A 19219-nucleotide genomic window follows, 5' to 3' on the forward strand; every position below is an offset into this window, starting at 1 on the left:
ATGGCAGCTTATTTGTAGTTCTAAGCAGGCATAAAGTTTTTAACTGAGCTAAGATAAAACGCTCTGTGGAGAAAAATACTGCTTTTGCCAGTTTTGCGATGGAAAATTGTTGCAATGATTTGTTTAGATAAGGTGAAGTGTTTTGCCTAAAGGCTTTAGTTGTATTGTGAGTTCTGACTGGGTCTGATGAAATTCACTGCTGTTAGCCTTGAGCTTGTCACTCCCGTGGCAGCCTACAGCACTGATCTGCACACAGGATCATGTGGCTGTTCTGCCAGGAGTCACCTTTGACCCCATTAAATGTTGCAGACTGGCTCTATTGGAAATGCCAAGGGAGGTTTTTCTTTAGCTGCTGAGAATTCGGTTCAGTTCCTGTAACAGGTTCAGTCTGTTATTGGTAACCAGTGTACACAAGGCACTTTCAGACCTGTATGACAGATTTTTCTTCTTGTTGATCGCAGGTTTGCTATTAGTTTTACTTTCTAAATGGTGTTATTTCTTACCTAGCTATTCATAACATTGTGGAAGTTCTTTCTAAAAGAAGCTGTCCTGACGCTCGTCTAAACGGCTTTCTAAATACACGATTCATTCTCTCCATCAGAAGAGCCTGGCAGGCGTTCTTTGATCTTGCAGTTATCTTCTTTATTCATAGGGACATCTTCTCTTCCTCCATTCTCTACAGGGCTAGAGTTCTTATTTTGAAAGTGTTTCTTTACCAGTATATAAAAAAGGATTGCAATCAGGTAGGAAGGACCTCTTAACACTGCTGATAAACCAAGGTAGACATACCTGTGGGATGGAGGACAGAAGAGAGTGTCAGGCATCGAGTTTTTCAAAGACAGCAAAGGAAATCACTTTAATAGCTTTCAAGGATCACATATATACCAAAAATGCTTTGGGGAAAACATTAAAACTCATTTTTTATGAACGGTACCACAAACTGGACATTTTTGCTTGTAAAAACTTATTTTAATAATATTATTTTTTATTTATGAAGACTGTAGCAAAGCAAAGCATCTATCAACTCCCTTTTGTTTCTGAAGATTTTTGGATCACTTTAAGGCCTTTGACTTTTTTAGGGCTAGAAATATATTAGGATCACCAGATTGGGCTTTCGTATGTACAAATAAGAGACATTGGAAGTGGCCAAATTTTGGGTGAAACAGAGAAAAAAAGTATCTGGAATAGTCCTCCTAAAGACCAATAACATTTGTGTTTAACAAATACCTTCAGATGCTCAATATGATTTTCTTTCATTTCTTTTTCTCTCAAATGTGGCCAATGCACAAAGTTACCATTCTTGCTGGTATGAACTACATGCAAATATGGTAAATTTGGGTAATTTTCCTCTTGACAGTACAGTTCTCGGTCCTCGATCTTTTAAAATGACTCAAAGGATATTTAAAGTACATAATTCATTCCAGAAATCTCTACTGTTTATATTGAATTATTTTTTTATGACATAAAACCTAAGTGAAAGATTTCTCAGGAATTCTGGACTGACTTAAATCTGAGTTCAGAGTTAGTGCCTGACACAGTATAACAGCACAAAGCATGTCTGTCTGTAGAGAGGAAATGTATGAGGCTTTTTGTGCCTTGGTCTGCCTTACCTGTATGAGTCGGAGTTGTACAGCCTGCAAGCCCCTCGTTGCCCACAGCTTGTGCTTCCCCACTTCAGGCATGTCTTGTCAATCAGTGCACCGAAATAAACTGGTGCTGGAACCCCAGCTGCAAGGAAATGAGCAAGAATGTCACAAGATATCACAGGAAAAGACGTCTTTTTCAGAAAGCAGCTTTATATTTTCTTAGTGGCAAGTTACATGCTGCAATAGAGGCAGTAGGTAGATAGGACTATGGGGTGTTTTTCCTTTCCTTCATTGGAGTAACTGCAAACTGAGACAGTGTGGGGATCTTCAGTCCCCAGAAAATGTGGTCTGATGGGTTTGGACATGTTTCTAGTCATGCATATCGATTTCTTGAGTGCAGCTCTGAGAGCTGCTGCTGGCTTCCAGTGCGTGCCAACGTCCTACAAGGCAGAGCTGGACTGGTTGTGCATTTGGAGCACTGAACTGCTGTGTAGTTCCCTCTTCTATACATGGCCTAAATTATCGACACTTGCTAATAATCCCTTCTGCCTAAATGAGGGTAAAGCAACTGACATCCTTAGTGTGACCTGGATGACCTTATGCTTTACTTCAAAACATGGCAGATATGGGACAAAATCCTAGCCTTGCTGAAGTGAAGGCAAGAATTAACTTTGAGGGAATCCTGGTTTCAGTGTGTACAGGGCCATGTTTCACATTAGCTTTGTTCTCCCAGGAGCATCCTGTGAAAGGCTGAACTTAGTAATCATAGGTTCATAGAATCAGAGAATGGTTTGGGTTGGAAAGGACCTTAAAGATCATCAAGTTCCAACCCCCCCTGCCATGGACAGGGACACCTCTCACTTGACCAGGCTGCTCAAGGCCCCATCCAACCCTGTCCTCCCCCCAGGGAGGGGGCAGCCACCATCTCCCTGGACAACTTGTTCCAGTACCTCACCACTCTTTCTGAGAAGAAATTTCTTCTAATTTCTAATCTGAACCTCCCCTGGCACAACTTGTAGCCATTCCCTCTTGTCCTTATTACTACTTATCTTCAAGAACAGGCTGACCCCCAGCCCACCACAACCTCCTTTCAGGTAGTTGTAGAGAGCAATAAGGTCGCCCCTGAATTTCTTCTTTTCCAGGCTAAACAGTTTCTCAGCTACTTCTTGTAAGATTTGTGTTTCAGACCCTTGACCAGCCTTTTGAAAGGGAAACATTATTTTTTCTTCTTTTTTTTTTTCCCTCTGGCCTACAAGAGAATGTCTTTTTGATCTTACTTGCAGCAGTGAGACATTTGTTGAATCAGAAGTTTGAAACCTTGCAGTGTTCTTTAGAAATTCAAGATCATAATTTAATTCTGCCTAGAAACTATTAAAATGTTGGAACACCAGGCTCCCAAACTGCAACAGCATTTTTTTAAGGAACAGGTCAAAGATCTTTAAAACTGTTAGCTGTTTTCCCAATGAACTCTTAACTGAATATTGGACCTTCAGGAAATAAAACCAGGATCTTCAGGAACAATCCAGGATCTAACATCTACTTCAAGGATATACCTGTTTTACAAATAGTGGTGGCATTGGTATCATTTGAAGCCATACAACCAAGCATTTTAGTTATTCAGAATGATTTATCTTACCTAGCATTCTCATAATGAGCATATACAGACCAACCGCAAGAGATTTCAGCTCTGGCTGAACGCATCTGAAATAAAGAGGGAAAAGCATGATATATTTGCCTATCTGGTGCCTAGACATGCCTATTAAATGTCTGTTAATTACCCCAGATTTAATAGTCTTAATTGCAGAAAGCCAAGCCTTGGAAGGAGAGCGCTTCCTACATCTGCTGAAAATATGTCAAGTGAAAGAGGTGAATTAATCTATTGTTTTCCATCACACAGCTCCTGGGAAGTCCTTTCATTAAGCATAATTAAAGAAGTGACATTTTAAAGCCATAATCAGAGCCTATCCTAGTCTTACTGAAAAGTAAGGTCTCTATCTGCCTAAACTGGCATATATTTTCCTCACTAGATTGGAAATACCTTACTCACTTGGTGGGAAATATCACGGTGCCCTAAGAGGAAAAAGTTGTAAGCTGCTGCATGAGTGTGGCATCATTCTGTTCTCAAATGACATCCCCCTGTACAATACCACGTCTGAACTGCACAAAGACATCTGCCAATGTGTCCATCTGTTTCATGAGGGAACACTCTCAGCATCAGAAGCAGGCTCTGATCTTGAATCCATTATATATCCAGTCTCTGCCATCTCCTTAGAAGTTAACATGGTCTACACTCAGAAAGCTGAGGAAGGGAGGGGAGTTTGCCCTCTTTTCTGTGCTCATTTAGGATGACATTGCTACCACTACATTTGCCACTGATGTGTTTTTCTATGCATTGAGCTTTCTCTTCAGGTTACTGAAAAGTCAATGCTCATTTGGTTCCAAATCACATCCTGATATATTTGCATCTGTTACCTCAACAAACATGAGCCTCAGACTGAGCCCTCAGATGTCCCGAATTTCCAAATATCTGATAAGTGCAATCTCTTAGGGCAACCCCACCTGCAGAAATCCTGACAAATGTATGGCATTTTCTAAATCCATACAGCCAAAAAAATCCAAGCAGAGAAAGAGGACTTCTTCTGGAAAACCTGTGCATATGACATGCATAAGAGAAACCATTATGCTGCATCTTACAGACAGCAGCAAAGAAAGGTTTGATGCTAAGAGCTACAAACAAATGGGGAATGCCAAAACTCACTAAACAAATCATGTTGTGCTGTGACATTCTTTTCTCCCATGGGAAAAGAAAAAAAATCTAAACACAACTTTGATCCCCACATTGGAAAGCCTCAGTCATTGGTACACAGTTAGTTATACTTACCTAAACATAATCATGTATGCTGGAGTGCCTCCCAATGCATAGCAAAAGCCACTTAGGACTTGTATCACTGTATAATAAATAAACTTCATTGAACAGTCCTCACTTTTTGGACATTGCCCCAAGGTGGCAGAGTTATTTCCTGTCCATGAACTGCTGGCCTCAAGACAGCTGCAGTTATGAAAGACCTGGAAGAAAAAGCAGATTTAGGATCATAGAATCACAGTCTGGTTTGGCTTGGAGTGGACCTTAAAGATTGTCTAGTTCCAACCCCCCTGCCACGGGAAGGAAAATCTTCATCCAGATCAGATTACTCAGAGCCGTGTCCATCCTGACCTTGAATGTTTCTAGAGATGGGCATTTACCACCTCTCTGGGCATCCTGTTCCAGTGTTTCACCACCCACATTGTAAAGAATTTCTTAATTACGTCCAATCGAAATCTACCTTCTTTTAGTTTAAAACCATTATCCCAAGTCCTGCCACTACATACCTTTGTAAGTCCCTCTCCAGCTTTCTTGCAGGATCTCTTTATATACTGGGAGGCTGCTATACCCCAACTCTCTCAGCCTGGCTTCACAGGAGAGATAATCCATCCCTCTGATCTGGCCCTCCTCTGGATCTGCTCCAACAGGTCCATGTCTTTCCAGTACTGAGGACTCCTGAGCTGGATGCAGGACTCCAGGGAGGGGTCACCAGATTAGAGGGGCAGAATTAACTCTCCCTCGTTCATGACCTGCTGGCCACGCTTCACAGCTCTCAGCCTGCTGGCCATGCTTGGTAGGACATTGCTCATGCAGTGAGAGATCCTGCCTTCAGACACAGGCAGTGCCCAAAGCCTTCCTAAACTTCCTGTTTATATCTTATTTGCCATTTTTTAATCAACAGGCAGCAGATTCTTTTTTCCAACAAACAGTGCTCGAATGTTCCATGGCAGCTTGTTTTTATCAGTGGACACAGAACCCCCTTTTGAAAGGTGCTGGGAGTACCTGCAGGATCTCTCAGGTTATCCTGAGCTTTGTGTCACTGGAGGGCAATTGAAGGAGAAAAGCCAGGCTCAAGGAGCCCTTAGCTAACTTGTCTCTCTGAAGAGCATCAGTATCACAGGCCCCTCTCTGCTAATGCTGACCCACCAGAGAGAGGTACCTCACAGCTGTAAGCAGCAGCTACTTGTCAACACATGGCTCATGCAGAGCCCTGAGATCAACAGTAGGTGTAGGGATAGCTTAGCTTTCAACCAGAACTTGAGACTGTGCTGGGGTAAGGGGAACTGTGAGCCACAAATGTTAACCTCTACAGAGACAGACTTGTGTGGGAAGCAGTAGTCCCAATGTCATGGATACTGCTGAACCCGTATACCCTGCTTCCCACCTTAAGATTTTAAGCAAAAACGTCTTTTGGAAAAGATGACTGTAGACATCAGAGAGATGCCAGACACAAAGAAAAATTTGTTGGAGAAAAAATTCTGTTTGAGTGCTAGAGACAGCTCAAGATCATGTATCCTCTGGAGCGATCACCTGGCATCAGAAAACAGGGAAATGATACAGTCCAAAGAAGGCTGGAGTGGAGTTTCCTCTCTGGGACTCTGCATTGTCCCCAGCACCCTGTGCTGAGCAGAAATGAGGCAGAAAATAAGTGTCATCCTGCCATTCCAGAGTTTCACACAAGCAGCCTCCCCTCAACTCATTCTTCAAACTTGCACATGAATGATCAGTATCAGGGAAGATATTGCATATCTTTGTGTATTTCAACTGTTGGCTGAAAAACCTCAGGGCAGCCAGAATGAGGTTTATGAAAGGGAAGCTGTGGACAACCTTCAGGCAACATGTAACTACTCTGAATCACTTGTTTCCCACTCTTGTTCGACCTACAAAAGATGACATCTAGGATCTACACCAAGGAGTTAGGGTTATTGCTTAGTGTGCAGTTACTCAAAGAAACGCCTATGTGTTGTTTGTAGCCAGAAACCATAAATACTTTACTGACTGGTCCCAAATAACTTTGGTTTCCCTAGAAAATTCATTGTACTCCTAAATCTCTGATGTTACATGGAAAATATGCTAGTAAAAAAAAATCAGAAAGCGAAGCAGGGTCTTACTGTGTTCTTTCCATGTCCCACCGAAGATGTACATCCAGCTAGACATGCCGAAATGTATGTGATTCCGTTGTCTCCACACACAGGATCCCACACATTGGAGGCACACTTGCAGCCAGAGTTGCACTCAGAAAAAATGGCATTTTCATGATAGGGAATGGGTTTGCTTGGAAATTAAGTTCAGACAGATATAAGAACTTTTAATTCAGTGATCATGGCAATGTAGTCCCTTCTGTGTAGACACTGTTGCTGTCCTGAAACCCACCTCATATTCCCAGGACATTAATTTTTGTATCTGAGCCTCTACAGTATTGATCTCCTTGCTTGAAATGCCATCCCACTTGGATTGATATTAAAATGATTGATAAATTATAAAGAATTTTAAAACAATTAAAAATGTTTCTATTGATTTTAGCTGGCAGGTATAGACAGAAAAGGAAAAGCTGAAATGCTTTGAGAGGTCAGCTAAGCTATCTCCTAGTTGTACATAGAGCTGGCAGGAGTTAACACAGCCTTATTATGTACAACTATACCTCTTGGTAAAAGGGCACCAGTTATAGAAACTAGATTTCCTAGTCTCCATAATTAAAAATACTCATCCCTTAATGCCTAGTCTAACAGTTCCTAGAGGATATGGAGAATACAGCATTCCCTTTTACTTTCAGACGTCCTTTGGATATTGAGATCTGGAAAGGAGAGATATCTTCCTTCATCTTCTCTTTTATGGGCGAACTAAGATTGTGTGTTTACCATCTCTTTCATCTCAGTGTATGCTAAACATATTTCCTGGTCCACCCTTTGCATTGTTAGTGAAAATGTCGCAGGGTACAGGGCAAGCAAGAGACCATTAGTCCTCAGGTTTCAACAAAAAAAATATCCTGAACATCCTGCCTGTCCAGTTCCACCGTTTCTGCTGTGAACTGGTATGGCTTGATAGGTCATCTGCAGTAACAAGCCATTGAACTGTGGGAAGGCCTTCAGGGAAATGCAGACAGACTCACACTAGCCATGAGATACTCTGAGCAGGCTGGATACGAGGCAGTGACAACCCATATGCCAGTACATTGCTGGGCCCCTCGGACAGTGATATCCTAGCACACATCCCCTGTACTTATTCCAAGAAAATATAGCAGCCTGTAACTCGTAAACCTCGTTTCTCTCTTGAGAGGAGAGAGCATCTTCATTAAGGCATAGAAGATTCATTTTGTTTTACAGTAGGCTGAGAGTCTAGCATGTTGCAGTCTTTCCATCTCTGCATAAGACATGTTACATCTCTGTTACATACGTTTCATCCTGTTACTGAACATTGCTTCTGGTGTAGAGACAGCACTGCCTGAGACAGCAAACTGACCCCACGCATCCAAGCCACCTATGTTGGTAATGATGCAATTTTACTAGTATATTGCTAGTTAATTTTTAACCAGTGTCATGCTTTGCCAGGCTGACACTCTGCTGATCAACAAAGCTCTCACCATCTCATGCGTGGTGTTCACTTTCTTGTAAGAATTGTGGAAGTGTGTTTCTCCTCTAGCCTTGATGTTGTGGTACTTTTTATGAACTATTGCTGCTACGGAGAAAATGCATGCTCTACTTCCTTTAATACTCACCCCTCATAGGACACTGTCATTCCTGCTACCACATGGTTCTCACAGCCAACAAAAAAGTGTAAGAGAGTGAAGACGTAGGCAAAAAATGACATAGTAAATGCAAACTTGGTTGCTCCAACGATGGTCATTTTATACTTTTTCATTATGAGCCCTCCTAGGAAAATTCCAATACTTACAGGAGGTAAGGATGTCAATCCTGAAAGAGATTGTAGAAGGGGAATATTAAAATAAAAGAGCCACACTGGGTTTAAGAGCCAAATTCTATCCTCAACCTGATATCCTTGATAGCATTATGCTTTATTATGATTACTGTAGGTGGCTTTGTGTTCATCCTAATCCGTGTGTAGCATGTTATTTTTGAAGCCCCTAACCCTCAAAACCCACTTCTATGTGAAGACATTAATCAGATGTAGCAGTATTTAAAATTGCTTCACCACACTGTTGCATTTTTAGAGTGCCCTTGATATAATAAAATTAGCATAATATAACTTAACATAATGTAACATATAACATAACATAACAGGAAACAGAATAGGAATATGAATGGAATGGGATTGGATAGAATAGAATAGAATAGAATAGAATAGAATAGAATAGAATAGAATAGAATAGGAATACTTTATTCTGGTCCCATAGGCACCAAAACTGTAGTTTGTATGCTGTCTTTATATAATTCAAGTTCAGGAGAAATTGACATTTTATATCAGCCTGTTCTGCAAGGAATTCATCCCCACAAAAACCATGCATGTTGTGTACAATGTGTGCATTGCACAGTGTAACTCACCTATTAGAAAGTTAGATTTAGATGTAGATTGTCCATACTGCTGTTCCATGTACTTTGGTTTGTAAGTCAAGAAACCAATAAAGCTACTGAACTGTAACAGTGAGCAACACAAAAACGTAAAGTACATTCGATTACTCAATACTTTTTTCAAGGAGGTACAGAAATCTGAAAGAAAGGGATATATGAGTTGGCTTTGAAAGATGCATGGCATAATTACTGGTGAGTAATCTGTGAAACTTAAGGCAAAAATCCTTCTCTCCAGCTGTTCGAGTCCAAGTTGTACTGATCTTAATTTGCATAAGAGTATCTGAAAGCAAAATCAGGTTCTTGGAGAACACCAGAGGTTGAGGTACAGGAATAGAATCCTAAAAGAAGACAGAAGTATGGGTTAAGGCCTGGGTGCCCAAATGAGATTTGTGCCTGAAGACTGAAAGGCTCCACACTGAAAAGACTTCTTTCAGTTTACATGAGTATCATCACAGGCTGAAAGCTAAACAAGAGCTGCCTTTGGGCAATCTCTTCCATTGTGATCTGAAGAAGGACAGGAGATTTTGACTAATGATTCAGTCATTTCTTCCCCATTCCTTTCCAACCCTTTCTTGGCCTAAAGACTTCTGTTAGTCAAGCTTGCTGTATTTCCTTAGGCAACAATGTATTTCAGAGTCTCCATGAGAGATGTGATCACCAGGTAAATAATTTCCCTTTCCATATTGAGACAGTAACCTTCTAATATTTTCTTTAGGTCCTGATAAGAAACAATTTCCTCTAACACAAAATTTTAGAGGTAGGTGCAACTCAGGAGATGGTGCATTGCAGGTGATGCACACAGAACCCCACAGTCTTGAAAAAGCTCTTTAACATAAAATAATCTTTAGCAGATCCCTCCTTTACTGGGGATAGCTAACTGGCTTAGACTGAAGTGCAGGGGAGGCACAGTATTCTGCAGAGCCATGACACTCCTGCTGTTCACCATGCCTATTGCTTTTCACATTTACACAGCATGTGGAGCACCTACCTTTCAGTATTAATGACCACTTCTTTGGTTTTTCAGGAGGAGGTGTCTTCCTTGCCGTACCCATATTTTCCAACAGACCGTATGAAGTTTTGTCCTTATTGGTTTCCTCTGGCTTTTTCAGACTCTTTGGCAGGAAGCAAAATGGAATAGCAGCTAGGAAACTGCTTCCTGCAGCAATTAGAAAACCAAGCCACCATGCACCCACCCAGCGGGAATCCTGTGGGGTGATAGTGATGCTTCCTAGAGTTGAGAGAAGCAGAAATGTTACCTAAATGAAGAAGTTGAACCTTCCAACCTTTCATCTGCTGTAATAGCTGCATTTTGCAATGCTTGACTTCCAGTGGTTACGATAATTATCTGATGAGAGACCGTTCATGTAGTGAGGGAATTAGGAACCAATGGTGTTATGTTTCATCTGTCTTTCTGTGTGAGGAGCTTGTCATTTTGTGGCATACATGGTTACACACAGGTCCTTATCCAACACATAGGAAACCAAAATGGGGGGCCAGACAGGTCTCAAGCGTGGGGTCCTTTTTAGACCAAATACGTTTCTACTGAGACCATCTCTCTAAACTGATTCCTGTTGGTTACTATTAAGCACACAGGCATTTTCTGTGGCATCAGCAAGATTAATCACGACTTTGAAATTTCTATTGCAAGGAAAACGAGAGTAGTTACTTATATCTTTATGACTGTTACATGCTAGCAGGTTTGGTGGTGGATCAACACTATAAGGATTTTCACTGTGTGACCAGAATTGGCCCACTGTCCTTATGCTTAAGCAAAATCAGACATTGGCTTAAGGCAAAAACAAAACTAGGTCATCTATCTAACATTGTGCTCCTGGAGATCTGAAAATGCCTCTGTCCCGCTAATGAAGCAGGACCACCACCACTGCTGCTGCTACACCTGGACTTTTCCTGAAAAACCCATCCCCAGTCCACGCTGCCTGACTGCCCTTTAGGCTGGTCCTGTGCATGGGAAAAAAACATATAATGTATTGCAAACCTTATGTGGATTGTAATTAAGGTAAAAAATGTTCAGCCAAAAGGGTGGATAATCTACCAAAAATCTGAAAATATTATACTAGCAGGATCCATTGATTAAGATTCCAGTTTAGTGAAACTTCTTGGATCTTTGAGAGTTCTTGGTACTAATTTTTAAACATATATTTTAATCCTTCAATCGCAAAACAAACTTCTAAAACATGTTCCCTGTCTAATTATGTATTTACCCTAAAAGATTCCAGTAATTTCATAAAATTGTAATAAACTATGTAACAAAATCGATGAAAGCAGTATGAATTAAAGATGGATTATATTAATAAAATTAATTTTAAAACTTATGCGAATGTGTAGAGGGACCTGTTACCAACAGGTATTAGCTTACTTTCACTTTACCTCCATTTTGCTTACCTAAATCCACAAATCCAATATCCACATACAGTTTTGCACATAAAGATCCCAACAGGAAACCAAACATTGGGCCCAACATGGCGATTGTGTGCAGACAGGCTGAAAATATAAGGAAGCAGATACTAATACATTTTAATGGCTGATTCTTCTCTTCTGCAGCAGATGATCAACCTCTTGTGCTACAAATCTCTCCATTTACTTCATTTTGAGATTACCTACGTACACAGGAACGTCCTCCTCTTTAGCAAAATCATCAAGGTACGAGATGCCCAATGGTGCTATTGGTGTTTCACCAATTCCACGTAACGTGTTGCCCAGTAAGATATATATCCACATATATGATGATGGTTCTTTCTCACAGCCTGAAGGTAATAAGAGTTTACATCTTTGTAATAGAATAGTTGAATGGGGAAAAGGAAATTCAGCAAATAAAATCATTAAGGTATTGAGGCTGTCAACCTTTTAATAACTCTCTCCTCCACTTCCACAGTATTTGGGTTCTAGAAATATATTTGGTAAGGATCACACATCAGAGAAAAAATGCCCCTGTAAAAAATGGCAGATTGATGCTGTCATAAATATATTATCTTGCATATAACATATCTTTAACTTGAGAAGTTTGAGGTGGTTTCTGGGACACAGCTTGGCTCTTTCTCTACCTGTCTCACATGCAAAGCACAGTGTAAAAATTCTGCATTGCGTATAGTAAAGAAAATAATAGAAATCTCCCTTTACTTCCAGTTAAATCTGCAGTTGTGTCCTTTCCACCAATATCTCTTCCACCTCCCCAACTCCAGATCCTAGGCAAATGAATACCTTCAGAAACTTCTTCACACACAGTCTCAGCATCCCCTTCAGTGTTAAAGTGATTTTACTGTAATTTGCAAGTAATAGGAAACTGGGGCTCTGGATCCTAGTAATTTTTAAGTGCTGGTAATGTTCCCAGACTGGTAGGGACTGAAGTTAGAGATCTAACTGAACATCTTGCATGATCTAAGCCACTTGCAACCGACATTAAAACAAGCTCCTCTATTTGTATTTACAGTTCCTTACCTGCCTGGGAGATTTCCAACAAGGTTCCGTTCACATCTTGATGTAGGGAACAGGGATTCATGCTTGAAGTTAAGTTGGCTGAAGAAGCGGTGTGTGATGCTGTCTCATACTTATAACTGAAAACACACAATGGGTGGGTTTAGGAGCAGTGCTCACTAGGGAAAAATTAGTGTTTAGGGCAGGAATCACTTGACTGCCGTTTCCCTAAGGAGAAAGGTATCTTTGTTTAAATATGAACCTGAAGGGCTGCTAAAAGAGAAAAATGAAGATTATTTAGGCACATTTTGGGAAACCAAAATTGAGAACAAATGAAAGTCAGAATCAGGTTTCTAGAAGACATGACATTTTAAGCTGTAAATTTCCAAGGGCTTTTGAAAGTAATTCAGATATGGTCAAACTCTTGGTGTAAGCATTTAGGATTAGGCCCACATGCATTTCCTCCCCATACCCACCCCACAGTCAGGGAGAAAAAAGAAAAATGTCTTGTGAGAGCCCCCCTTTTCACCATAGATATGTATTTTGGGGCTAGGGGGAGGAGATTTGTAAGGAAGTCATCCTCAGGAAGTACCTGTTTGCCTGAAAACTGGCATTGGCTGTAGGAAGAGGTGTTGTATAGCAGTAAGTGGATAAAGTTTGTGGTGTTTACAGGGAGCAGAGCAACGTTGCAGGGCAGCAGCTGAGCAGTTCAGGTGCTGGGAGCTGCTTGCCTGCTTTAGCATGATCTTTTCCCAGATATGAACCCTGCTGAGGTGCAAAGTACAATTGGCTTAAGCAGAGCACACGTTCTCGTTCTAGGAACTGTGTTGGCTCTGTTAGATCAAGCAGGCTTATTTTCCAGGTTGAATCAAAGAGCATTCATCAGAACAGACAGTGCAGAATGGTTTCCTCATAAAAATTGATGAGAAACTATATGATTTTCCTAGTATAGATGAGCAAGATATGTAGTTTGGCTTAAGCAGAGGAAAGCACAAGACTGATGCTGCTGCAAGATTCATCATCATGACAAATAGTATTCCTTAGTTCCTGTTTTGCAGTGGTATACCTGAAATTATTCTAATACGTTTAAAGGAGCAACAGAAATACATCTCACTTTATGCTATCACTGTATCAAAGGTATGGCTAGAAACATTATTGCATGTAAGTAACCTGCACTAATTCTCTGGGGCTGGAGAAGATGAATAAAAATTAGGTTAACCAGCCACAGAGAATCAGCTTAATGAGCCATGTACGATTGGAACAGGAAAACCCCTGGTACCAGTTCTACCAGCACTGATCCATCTCAAGCTCTGCGTGAAGCTGAGACGTGGCTTTGTGTGTGTGAGGAGCTGTTTGCCTCAGAACAAAATATACCATCTTAACGAAACTGGTTTACTCTTTCAAGGAGCAGGATTTCTTCCAATAAGCACATTTGTAGGTTGGTTTCTTCAAGAAGAAAACTCTGAACACCTGATATTACATGAGAGATACCTGTTACTATAAACAAATAAAGTCATATTTCAGGTAGAGATGTCAATATGAAGTTACCAGCTCAGAGCTTTAAGATCCTGCTCAAAGCAGCCTGAGTTTCAACTTTTTCTGGAACTCATTAGTGGAATCTATATCTTTCATAATTTTACTGGGCTTCATAATGGTTTGATTTTCCTGCCAACATGGTCCTGACATCTGTATCATGTGATATCACATACTTAGGTTAACACTGATCTTCCTCATTACATGTTCTTACAGTTAACCATTCTGGGAAAAGTATATATATATAATTAAAACAAAAGCACTAGCATAGTAGCATGGTTGAAGATTTTTCAAGGAACAATATATTTTGTTTGAAACTTGAATTTTCATAAGATTTTCACTGGCAAATATTTCCTCCTAAAAAAAAATAAGTTCCAATGATTTTGTAATATTATTTCCTTCTTTGTCTCTTTTCAGAACAAGTGTCACTGAAAGCTAAAGTATTGTGATTTTCCTTGTTTTTTGAGAAGTTGGAAGTTTTACTTCAGAGGAGCGATATTTTTCCAAACAGATATAATGAACAGTGATATGTGTGTGTCAAGCGATTGATTGCACATCGAGCTCTATAGGCCTTTGGAAATCTAACACTTGATATACACCAAATTTCTATGCAGTATCCTATTCCAGTGTTAGGTTGCCTAAATTAATTTTGAATAGTACTTACTATCCCATGAAGAAATGAGGCATTGCTGTTAAAAGACTTCCCAAAGCCATAGTGAAGCATCCAGCAGCTATAACTTTGGGCCTATGAAGTTTAGCTCCAAAGTAGCTTACAAATGCAATCACCAGCAAGTTACCTGGAAGGTAATGAACCAAAATTAATGCCAGATGCTGTGCCTTATATTCCTCTGAACAGTTTTCTGCATGTTACAGATTATCAATTACCCATCTCAAAGCTTCCATCGATGAAACCCACAGTAGAAGACGTCAGGTCAAACCTTCGTTCAATCTGAGTGATGGAGCTTTTCATAATTGTACCAGATAATGCTTTACTCAAGTAGCTGAATGATAAAGCAGCAAGAAATGCCTGAGGAAAGAGAAAGACAGAAAATGGGAGGTAGAGGTGCAAACTGGTCAAAGATTAAATGCGTTCAAAACTGCGGGGAGCAATCGTCATCACGGTAGACATTTGCTACTCAAATTGCAGTTGACAAGGCTGCCTGTGCATTTTCATGTCCTACACGACACACTGTTCACCTACTACTGCTACATACTATTTTCACATGGTACAGAGCACCAGGGTGGTCTCTCAGCTCTGTTTGCTCCCTGCTCTGGTTTTGCCTGCTGAAGAGTTCTGGTGCGAGGTGCTGCACTACGAGCAGCTCCTTGCTTTAGAGTTCAGGTTTGCAATAGCCATTTGATGACCAAAGTCTGATCTTCCCTGGCAGGAGGTTTTCTAAAGCTGAAATCCTACAGACTGTGAAGCTTAAATTGGTGAACAACTCACTGGGAACTACATATCTTCCTGACATCCTGTGGTTAAATTTATGAAATGGCTGAGGCCGAGTGTTGTGCAGCCAAAATGGTCAGATTTCTAGATGTTTCAGAAATGAAAAATTTCTAGAGGTAAAATACCTAGGTTTGCAGATAACTAGTCCAGCCTGAAATTAATCTTGACCCCAGTTATCTTCTATTTGGGCCACGTGTCACTTATTTTAGGCCAGTTCATAGCTGGTTCTAACTCAAATATATAGATAGCCATGGCATCAAAGAAAAGACTTTGTTCAAGTATTTATGATATCCCAGTATGTGGAAGGTTCATCTCTGTCTCAGATGATACATTTTGAAATAGGCAGATCATCACTATGTTGCCATTATACCATATACCTTATAAAGGAAACCTTAATATTCTTTATAATTTTACAGTTACTTCCACCAACACACATTGCCGCTTTTACAAATAAAAATGTATTTGATACAAAGTTAAACTAGGTTTGCTTAAATATTACCCAATTCTTTCAACATGGTTTAAAAAACAAATAGACTTATGTCTCACTGGGTAAAAGTTCCAATACAACACAACACTGGGTAAGTAAACAAAGGTAAATACAGATTCAGACTTTGCAACACTATCTACTGTAATAAGCCAATCCAGGAACTCAAAGCTTGGAAAAAGATTTATTCTTTTTGTAAGGAACAGAAGAGAAAAATCCCAGAATTGTGGGCTTTGTCCTTGTATGTTTTATGTTTCCTGAGCTTGATTGGCTGAAAAGTCAGCGAGAGCCACCTTTCCGGCCCTGTGCCAGCAGTGCTCTCAGGGGTTTTGGCTGAAACCACAAGCTGCTGATAAGTGTGAAAACACAAACAAAAAATGACCTGGGTGTTTTTGGATTTGAAAATGTAATCCCCAGGTGAACCACACAATATTTGATGGGAAAATGAGGGAGCGTAGCGGTTTGTCGTTTTTTACCACCAAGGCATTGTGTCCATTAAAATCTAATTGCCATAACATTAGTCACAGAGCCCTGGTTTCGCAGCGCTGCCTGCCTACGTGATGGCAAAGTCAGTGCTGTGAGCCTCACAGAGAGATCGGGCTCTATTTTTATGGTGTATATAGGGGGCAAATGTGAGTCAGATAAAATAAAAAATTTAACAACCTTTGCCTGAATCTTGAGCCCAACTATTTTGGATGTTTGAGGACTTGCAATTACTTATTTTTTCCCCATTAATATTGCATTTAACAGATTGTTTTTTATAGAGAGAAATATCTCCCTGACTACAACTTCACTGAGCTGATGGAATTTAACCTGAGATGAAGCTGGCTGAAGAAGTAGTCAAAACATAAACCAAAATGCATTGCTGTCAAAAAAGATCTTGCAGTATTTGCAGCTCAGCCAGAAGCAATAAATACTAAAATTTTAACACAAAAGCAATATTCTCATCGTTTTACTTGCTTTGTTAGTCACTTCTTGTGCACTACTGAAAGCTTGTGTGCTTGTGGGAATCAGTGGACTGTTTGACCTACAGCCCTGGATTAGATAAAAGTCATAGAATATAATTGACCTCACACTATTTTGGCCCTACAAGGATGGGTGGTCATAGCAACCTCTAGACAACAGTGTATAGTAGCCACCTATTTTAGGCTGCTCCAGATCTTTCACTGGAGGTTGCTACCTCTCTTCAATGACGAAGAAGGGGGTCCATCTACAAGCAACTCGAGAGTTAATATGCTAGAACCAGAATTTCTATTTTCTTTAGGACAAAGATAAGATCCAACTGGTCTCTGTACCTCCAGCATGTATCCAGTTCCCGAAAAGATAGGGAGAATGGCAATGAAGTTATCTGTCATGTTGTATCTTGAACAACATTTCTTAACATATAACAACAGTAATTTGTGGTGATATTGATAAGGCAGCAAACCTTCAAGCCAGTGCAACAGGAAGTCGTTTTTTTGACTGGTAGGTCTTTGTTTGCTTCATCATCCAAAAGCTGGGCAGGTTCTGCTTCCTGGTTTGAGTCATCGATATTGCTGGATTCTGTTTCCACTGTCATGGTTGATTTCTCTACTGAGTGATCTGAACGCGAGAGAAAACAATAATAAATACAAAAGCACACAGCCCAAAATAGAGAAGAACCTTTCTGATGAAATAGTAGTTACAGGAAAAGGCTGAGATGTTGAAATGGAATCTTTTCATCAGAAAGGATTTGGCTCAATTACTTAGATGTTTCAAAGTGTATATTTGTTTAAATTCTGAAGCATGAGATTGGTTTTCTCAGAAGTTTCTTTTCAAGTGAAATGGTATTCATAGTCTCAACTGCTCCCCCTCTCTCTTACTTTAGTTTAGATCAACTTTTAATACTAAAAGGACAATTTCTAGGAGGCAAAGACCCTGTTAAAAAAAAAACAAACAACCTTATAGGGCCCAACTAAGTATCGGTGTTGAAGCACAGGGTGACCTAGTGAAACTGAATTTGCAGGTCATGCTGCTTAGGACTCAGTCATTGTTTTGGTAAGATATCTGTAGTAACATCATGCCATCCAACTTCTTCCTTCACACTGGCATGTTGGAAATGATTCTTAATGACAAATTAATTGTTTATTTTAGCTATCAGAACTCCTGTAAGGAGATTATATTCTTTTGCTTCATACAACACTATACAAGGTGTCCCTAATCCCCTTCTGTTTGCAGAGTGCTGTCTATATCCCCTGATGCATGAAATCATCTGCAACTCAGCAGTTCAGCCGGACTGCTCCAGTTCCTCTGGGAAGAGCACACCCTGTAGCCATAGATGACAAATCTTTACTCTCCTTTGATATAACACTTTTTTTCCCCCTAATTATTCAAAGCTTGTTGAATTTGGTTTTATTGCAATAAATAGTGCAAGGCTTCACTTTTTCTTTTGCCAGTTTTTTAAAAACTCCACATCTGAGAGATCTGAGTAAGCAAGTAAAAAGAATACTTCAGTGAAAAGCTTTAAGGGAAGTCTATGTATCTATTTGCAAAGTTTATTTAAAGAATAAAAGCACTTGCCCGTTTGTGCAACTCCAACTACAAACAGAACAGATTTCTGAAGGAAGATCCAGCTGCCACTGCAGGGCTCCTTGGAAAAAGCGGGTCACTTGAAATAAACCCTCTTCAGCTCTGCAGATCTTGACACACAGGGGAAATAGGAGTATTGAAACTACTGTCCCCAAGTCAGAGCTCAGAAATCATCACGTACAGGAACTGATTTATTTCACCTTTCACAGCAGTCTCCTCATTTGAGTGCATGGTGAAGGAAAGAGGAAAAAAGGCGGGGGTAGGGGGTAAGGAATCACACAAAGAGAGGTTTTCCATGCTTGGATGGAGCTGAAAAAAGTGGGACAAACTTTTCCGGTGCTGGAAAAAGTCCATCTGCAATTGCAAATTGCTCTGCTACAAGGCATATAGCAAAATAACCCTTGTCTGAGCATTTAAAAACTAAGAATTGCTCTAATGCACAATGGGGAAGAGCATTTTTCTTCACTCAGATGGTAGAGGGTTAATACCTAAAGATGTTTTGGAGAAATACACAAACATAAACAGTTAAAGTTGGAATTAACTTAACTTGGAGTTTTTTGAGCATGAGCGTGTCCTTAGGTACTATTGTTGGCATAAATGTCTCCTTTCCTTTTCCACTGCTCATGTCTGCTTCCCAAACTCTTGTCACATGGGAGTACCACTTCCTCTGTTGCTGTGCTCTAGGTCTGGGTCAGAACATATAACTGGCCAAAAAAAAAAAAGATGTTTTTCTTCCCCTTGGCTCCTCAGACAGGTAGGAACAAGAAATTAAGTAAAAGCCACCAATGTTCATCTGCA

The 19219-nt window shown here is 40.2% G+C and overlaps 1 protein-coding gene across 1 annotated transcript; it reads right to left on the minus strand.

Moving 5' to 3' along the window:
- On the minus strand, positions 1 to 17432 carry LOC311205157 (solute carrier organic anion transporter family member 1C1-like; the record flags this gene model as incomplete). Its single annotated transcript, XM_084279460.1, has 14 exons — positions 1 to 789; positions 1611 to 1728; positions 3223 to 3287; positions 4468 to 4652; positions 6561 to 6723; positions 8165 to 8360; positions 8949 to 9113; positions 9964 to 10203; positions 11379 to 11477; positions 11594 to 11740; positions 12432 to 12547; positions 14605 to 14737; positions 14826 to 14967; positions 17301 to 17432. The coding sequence occupies 14 exons, from the start codon at positions 17430 to 17432 to the stop codon at positions 573 to 575; spliced, it is 2118 nt and encodes a 705-aa protein (XP_084135586.1). The 3' UTR covers positions 1 to 572.
- Between the last annotated feature and the right edge of the window lie 1787 nt (positions 17433 to 19219).

This window comes from Gallinula chloropus, assembly GCF_964237585.1.
Source record: "Gallinula chloropus genome assembly, chromosome: 1".
Taxonomy (NCBI): domain Eukaryota; kingdom Metazoa; phylum Chordata; class Aves; order Gruiformes; family Rallidae; genus Gallinula; species Gallinula chloropus.